The following is a 7,347-nucleotide window of genomic DNA, read 5'->3' as shown; positions in this document are numbered from 1 at the left end:
GCCTCCCCCCTCCATGGGATGTAAGGGACTTTGTTTGGTTTTGTGCTGTATTCTTCAGCATCTGAAGTGCCTGGTACATTATAGGCACCCACATTTATTTATTAAATAAATTAATAATCAGATTGTAAGTTCTTTGAGACCAAAGACTCTATTTTAAGGATCTTTTGAATTTCTTCAAGAATTTAATACAGTTCTCTGGTGTGACAGAGGTATAGATAAAATACATGGAAGTTCAGATGAGAAATTACTTAAGGCTAGCAGAGTTTGGAGTGAGGTCTGAGAAGACTGTAGAATCACCAAGGCAGAAAAGCCCTGGACTTGTTTGGGGACCTGAGTATTACCAGTTGATGGATGTAAGGCACCTGAGAGAAACAAATCTCCAGGCCTCACTATCTGGAGATTGATACAGTAAACCTGCGTTGGAGCCAGGAATTAAAATTTCCAAATTATTTTAAACAACCAGGTTTGAAAACTACTGGTTTATAGGTTATGTGAAATACTCGTGGAAAATAGGTTTGGAGTGGTGGACTGAAGAAAGATTATGGAGCTTTAGAGAGTTTTGAAAGTCAGTAGAGCATGGTGAATGAGAGTGCAGACTCTGGAACCAGAAGCCTGATCCTAGCTCTGCCGTTTACTCATCAGGTGATCGTAACCTCTCTGTGCCTCAGTTTTCTCATCTTTAAAAAAGGATCATTTTAGCACCTAGCTCAAAGCGTTATTTAGATAAATGAGTTAACATATATAAAGAGTTTACAATAGTGCCTGGCATATAGTAAGTGAAATATAAGTTAGTTTTCATCATCAGCAGCAGCATCAAGTATAGCAGTTATATTAGTGTTACACTCTGGTAGCAGTGTTTGAGATGAGGGTTTGGGGTTGGGAAATCAGTTAGGAAACTTCTTTAGAAAAAGGAGGAAGAATGTCTTATTTAGAGAGGGTAGATGTTTATGTGTGTGTGTGAATGCAGCATCAAGTATAGCAGTTATATTAGTGTTACACTCTGGTAGCAGTGTTTGAGATGAGGGCTTGGGGTTGGGAAATCAGTTAGGAAACTTGTTTAGAAAAAGGAGGAAGAATGTCTTATTTAGAGAGGGTAGATGTTTATGTGTGTGTGTGAAAGTGTATGTATGTGTACACAACTTAGTAGAGTCAACTAGACTTGATAACTGATTGGATTGTGGCAAGACTGGGAAGAGGGAAAGTTGAAAGCTGCACAGAGAGTTCAAGTGTAGATGGTGATGTTGCCTTTCAGAGATACAGTGGTATGCATGGTTCTGATCATTAGACTTTGGACTAGCTGCTGGACATAATTGAATTTGAGGGAATTAAAGGACATTTAGGGAGATGGGCTACTGAATGCAGGATTGTGACTTTCAAAGGAGGGCAAGACTAGAGATAATAGATTTGAGAATCATCCGTATAAAAGGCTTATGGTTAAAAGTCTAAGTTTGGGTGGTATTACTCAAGGAGAACATACATCTAGACAAGAGGACCAAGGGCAAAACCTTGATTCCCACCTCCGTTTATTAGGTAGAAGGCAAAAGGGCCATTTTTTAGGAAGGAGAGGGAAAGAATGGTCAAAGAAGCAGGAGAATTGAGAGTCAACATCTTGAAAACCAAGGGAGGAGAAAATTTCAAGAAAGGAGAATATCAAAGTTTTGCATGCCACAGAGAGATTGAAGAGAAGAGATGGCTGTGGTGATTAGTAAATCATGGATGATCTCAGAGCAATTTTAGTAGATGGTTGGAGATAAAACCAGAGTGTGGTGGATTAAGAAGGGAATCAGGAAGTAAAGGCAGTGAGTATCTGCTTTTCTTGCTGTAAAGGGACAATATAAATAAAGACAGAGACAAGAGTGGGCTGGGTAAATAGCCTGAGTGGACCAGCTGTGCATAGCTCAGAAGGAGGGAGTTAGGTTGGATAGATGAGATTAGAGTCAAGATGTGGAGGCCTTTGAATTCCAAGATGAGTAGTTGAGATTTGATCTACTAGGGAGTTAAGTTAAAGAAAGTAAAAATGAAATAATGATGTAAGGACATTAATTTGGCTGGCTGTATGGAAAGAATTAAAAGTTGGGGAAGCACAGAAACAAGATCACTTAGGAGGATCTTATATTCATCTAAAGAGGAGATAATGTCAGTCTAAGCTGGGGAGGTGCTGGGACTTGTTAACGCAAGTATTTCTTCCTTTACCCTTTACCACAGAGCTAAAGGGTCAAAGTTGTTATGCTGTAAGGTAATTGGAAAATGCCAAAGCCAATCCATAAGAAAGAATGGAATTTTTAATATAGTAGTTACTTTTTCCTGAGTCCTTTAGGCTTAGGAAACTAATCTTAATCGGCAGGAGATGAGCTACATTTTGATTTTGAGAGAGGTCCTAGTCATGTTGTTAAACTGCCAGTGTTGCTTTGTGTTCACTTTCAGAGGGAGAATGTTTATTTGCAGAAATATTTTAAACCAGTTTCCTTTCTTCTTCCTTTTTAGGCTAGGTCCTTTCACAAAAGTGTTCCTGTGAAAGCATTTCCTGCTTTTCTTCCAACAGTAAGTAGATTAACAGAGAAGGCTGTATAATTAGTGAAGCAGATGTGTATGATATTTTTATTTTTATAAAGTTTGCAATACAGTTTTTTAGTTTGGAATCTTTTTGTTTGTTTGTTTGTTTCCCTCCCTTATGGTGGACTTTATTAGTTATATGATGCTTTTAGTGATGGTCATTCCTGTATTTCCCCCAGGCAAGTGAGCTGAGTAGTTAGCAGGGACTCTGCAGCCAGACTGAATTGGTTTGAATCTTACTAGCCATGGGACTTTAAATTCCTTAACCAATATGTTCCTCAGTTTACTTGGATTTAAAATGGGAATAATAGGAGAAACTACCTTGTAGGATTGTTAGGCTATTTATAGCTGCATAAGTATTACTTTTTATTCTATTAATTTTTTTCTCCATAGTGACCTGACTATATTGTAGCACTGTTTCCTGAATAGTGGTTCACAGATCAGTGCTGAGCTAGCTGCATTGGAATAACCTGGAAAACTTTTAAAAAATATATGTTTCTGGGGTCTTCCTATTAAATAAGACTCTTGGGATTGAGGAGGGGCCAGTTCCTAGGAGAATTTATGATTTTTATCAACACTATGCTGATTGAACCCTGGACCTTGGTTATCAGCACCATGCAAATCTGTGATTTTAAAAAGTTCCCCAGGTGATTCTAAAGTGTAGCTGGATCCAGGAACCATTGTTCTAAAATATATAGAGAAATGATAATTGCTACTAATTACTCAGCACCTACTGTAGGACAGGCTCTGATCTAGGCCATTCCATACATTATTCCTAGTCTTCCTAGGAATAAACCTAGGTATGATTAACTTCATTGTATAGATGGAAATCAAGGTTCAAAGATTTGTAATCTCTGAAAATTGTAATCTCATGTGTTATCTATAACACCAAACATATCTTCTCCCTCTTTTCTCTAAAAAGGTTTGTGTCTCTCCCTTCACATTTTCTAGTCTAGATTTCAGGTCTGTGTGTTTGAAATCATTTGGTCTCTTTATTGGGTTTGCTTACTATAAAAGCAATGCATTCAGGCTGGCCAGTTAGCTCACTTGGGAGAGTATGGTGCTGATAACACCAAGGTCAAGGGTTCAGATCTCTGTGCTGGCCAGCTGCCCCTCCCTCCCCCTGAAAAAAAAAAGTAATACATTAATATTTTAAATGTTCACATGATGTAAGAGAATGCAGAAGAAGAAATTTAGAACCCTCACAGTTGCACCCTATGCAGAGATAATGTATCTTTCTGGACCTTTTATGTGCATATAATCATGTGTATTTTTTGTGTATGTCAACACATATTGTCTATATCACCCTTTTTTAATGGTTATTTATTTCTTGGATGTACTATCAGCTGTTTAACATACTAAGTAACCTCCATAAAAGTTAAGGACTTTGTTTTACTCAATTCTGTGAAAAAGGTTGTGTTCAACCCTGGCTGCTTGTTAGAATCACTTGGGGAACTTAAAACAAAACAAATCATGCATGGACAACCCTCCCCTTACTATCAGCTGTTTAACATACTAAGTAACCTCCATAAAAGTTAAGGACTTTGTTTTACTCACTTCTGTGAAAAAGGTTGTGTTCAACCCTGGCTGCTTCTTAGAATCACTTGGGGAACTTAAAACAAAACAAATCATGCTTGGACAACCCTCCCCCCTCCTCCCACCACAGCAATTAAATCATAATATCTGGGTGATTGGACCCAGGCATTGATACTTTCTAAAAGCTCCCCCAGTAATTGTAAAGTGCAGCTAGGCCTAAGAACCACTTTCTTAGACCAGTCGTTCTCAAAGTGTGGTCCCCGGACCAGCAACATTCACCTCAACCTGAGAACTTGTTAGAAGTGCAGATCTTGGGCCCCACTGCAGACTTACTGAATCAGAAGCTCTGGGGCTGGGTTCCAGCTCTCAGTTGCCATCCTGTGTCAAGAGAAACTGGAGGGACAACATGGCAATTCCTGAGGGACTACTTCTGTCATAGACCTCTTCTTATTTATTTTATATGTGGGGCGTCTGTTAATTATTTTGAACAAAGAGAAGGTTTTGTATTTTAAAAACTATTTGAAAATGACTATTCTAATATGTTCTACATAGATGAGGTTTTAAGAAGACATATTCAGAAAGTGTAATGTCTTTGAGAATTTTATAATGAATTTGTTACCTAGAACAATTTATTTACCATTAATCAAACTTTCCTTTGAACCAAACCCTAATTTGTAAATGTCCAGTTGGGCTATGTTTAATTTTGAGATCATATTTCATCTGTATTTTCATGGAATTTTCTCCTAATTGTAAAAGTAATACTTCCTCATAATAAAGATTCAGACAATATAAAAAAGAGAATTAGAAGAAAATAACCACCACCTACAATTCCAGCACCCAGAGATAACCATTATTCATTATGTTCTTTTTTAAATGGTTTTTTGTGTATAGTTGAAATCACACTTTATATGTCAGTGTTCTGTTTATTGATCATTTTATCACATTATTAAATATGTTTACAAATATAATAATTGCTATATAATCTGTCATGTGACTGTATCTTCATAAACTGTTCCTTATAATTCAATAATAAAAGATATTAAAATTAGTGTAATAGAATTCTTAGAGATGGAAAGTTGATCACAATATATTAGGTGATAAAAAAAGCAAGTTACAGAATATGAATAGTACAAGCTCCTTTTTGCAAAAAAAAGAAGCGGAGAACATGAAAGAAGTATACACTAAAATATTTTCAAAGTTTTTTTCTTTTATTCTTTTTTAACGTTTAAAATTTTTGCCATATACAAATGAGTATGATATATCTATATATACATATATGTATTACAAAATGTAACATAATAAATACCCATGAACTCACTACTCAATCCAGGGACTAAAAGGTCACCATTAAATTGTGTTCATAATGTTTTCCCCATCTCATCCCCATGCCTCTGCCTTCCTCTCCCAGGTAGCTATCCTAAGTTTTGTGTTTGTTGTTCCCTTGCTTTTATTCCAAAAAGCTATCCTCATTTTATGTATTCCTAAACAACATGTTGTTTAGTTTTATTCTTCTTTTTGTTTTTTGGTGGCTGGCCAGTACAGGGATTTGAACCCTTGACCTTGGTGTTGTAACACTGTGCTCTAACCAGCTGAGCTAACTGGCCAGCCCTAGTTTTGTTTTTAAGCTTTATAAAAATGATCATTTTCTGTTTATGTCTTCTAAAACACACTCTTAGTTTCTAAGATCTGTGCATGTTATTGCATCTAGCTATAGTACATTCATTTCACTGCAATATAATATTGTATGAACAATTTATCTTTTTTTTGGTCAAAGAATTCCTAGGTTATTTCCAAGTTGTTTACAAATACTCATAAAACATGGCATTGTACACATTCATGCACATATCTCCTGTTGTATATATATAAGTTTAGGGTTTTAAAAAGTAGATACTGAATTTGTTTGTATGCTCACTCATGTTTATTAATGCATAGGAAAAAGTCTGTAAGAAAATAGAATACTTCTTGTTTTCTTTCTTCTCATGTATAATATTCTAAAGAATCTGTAGGCATAATCCCTGTGTGGGTTACCCAGGTTCTGTGCTGCAGAACTCTAGGGGGCGCTGTGCACATGGACTGAGAACGGAGTGGTGCCTTTTAGAATTGTGAAGCGCAAAACTGAGTTCCCTGTTTAATAAAAAGATTGTTAAAGTAAAATAAATATTTATAAATTAATAAAAAAAACCTGAGTACCCCAAAATAAAGAGTACTGCATATCATCCTGCTCTTATCCTGGTGAAAACTTTAAGTTTTATGTGGTAGGGGAAGGATGGGGTGACATTTACAGGGACCTGTGATTATTCTTCCAGGTTGAAAATCATGTTTTCCAGCAAGAACATGGAGACCCATTAAACTTTTTCCACAAAACAAAGTAATTTTTTAAAAAGACAACTTGAGGTCCCTCTCATGGCACACTGTTTTGGGGAGGGTGGAAGTTGGGGGCGTGTCTCATTTTCCCTGATTGAAACATCCTTTTCGTGTTCCAGAGAATCTAGTGATAAGACCAGGCAAACACAATTTCTCTAATCTTTTACATTTTGACTAGAACATTATATATTATGAACAGAAGAGGCTTGATATTTCTAGTTCTAGATCTGTAATAATCTTTTACTGGCCTAACAGAAACTTCTTTAGAGATATATTTATTTTTCTCTTCCTTATTAAATTCTCATTTACATTTTTGTTATGTAGAAGACCGTCTCAGGAAAACCAAAATAGCTTTAATATTTTCTTTAGTTTCTTTTAAAGATGATCATTTTATGATCTAGTGACAACTGTTTCTCTTTTTCCAGGTTTCTTTAGAGGACTATTTAAAGAAAATTCAACGAGTGGATTTTGATATATTCCACCCATCTTTACAGCAGAAGAATGCATTACTTCCATTATCTCTGTATATTCGGTCATGGAGAAAAAGATATTAAAATAATTTCATGGCACTTGTATTAATTTTCTTTTAGTTTATTAGTTTTACAAAAGTGTACTAGTTAAGGTTCTTGTTTAAAAATGACAGAAACTAACTCCGTTTACTTAAGGAGAAAATGAATTTATTGGATGGATGTCAGGTAGCCCACTGAATTGATGTGAAGTTGCCATTGGACTAGGGTGCCAGGACACTGCTGAGATTCTGCCACAGCCACTGCCATTGGCACCACCAGCTGGACAGTGTCTGCCGTGCGGCCTCTGGGAAGTTGGAGCTTCAGAAAGGAGCTTCAGAAAGGAGCCTAAGCTGTGCTTAGGCTGCTGGCCCTGCTCCAGCCAGAG

General features: G+C 36.4%; 1 protein-coding gene across 1 annotated transcript in view; it reads left to right on the top strand.

Moving 5' to 3' along the window:
- NDUFAF6 (NADH dehydrogenase (ubiquinone) complex I, assembly factor 6) overlaps positions 1 to 7,028 on the top strand; it is a gene marked incomplete at its 5' end in the record, with an annotated part of 26,572 nt that extends 19,544 nt beyond the window's left edge. The window contains 2 exons of the mRNA XM_008568393.1: positions 2,485 to 2,541; positions 6,879 to 7,028. Of these exons, the coding sequence (XP_008566615.1) occupies positions 2,485 to 2,541; positions 6,879 to 7,007 (186 nt within the window). The remainder of the gene's footprint in view (positions 1 to 2,484; positions 2,542 to 6,878) is intronic.
- Positions 7,029 to 7,347: the final 319 nt, after the last annotated feature.

This window comes from Galeopterus variegatus, unplaced genomic scaffold (genome assembly GCF_000696425.1).
Source record: "Galeopterus variegatus unplaced genomic scaffold, G_variegatus-3.0.2 Scaffold23, whole genome shotgun sequence".
NCBI classification, from domain to species: Eukaryota; Metazoa; Chordata; class Mammalia; order Dermoptera; family Cynocephalidae; genus Galeopterus; species Galeopterus variegatus.
The sequence above is the reverse complement of the archived record's forward strand: the minus strand, read 5'-3'. Positions and strand labels throughout refer to the sequence as shown.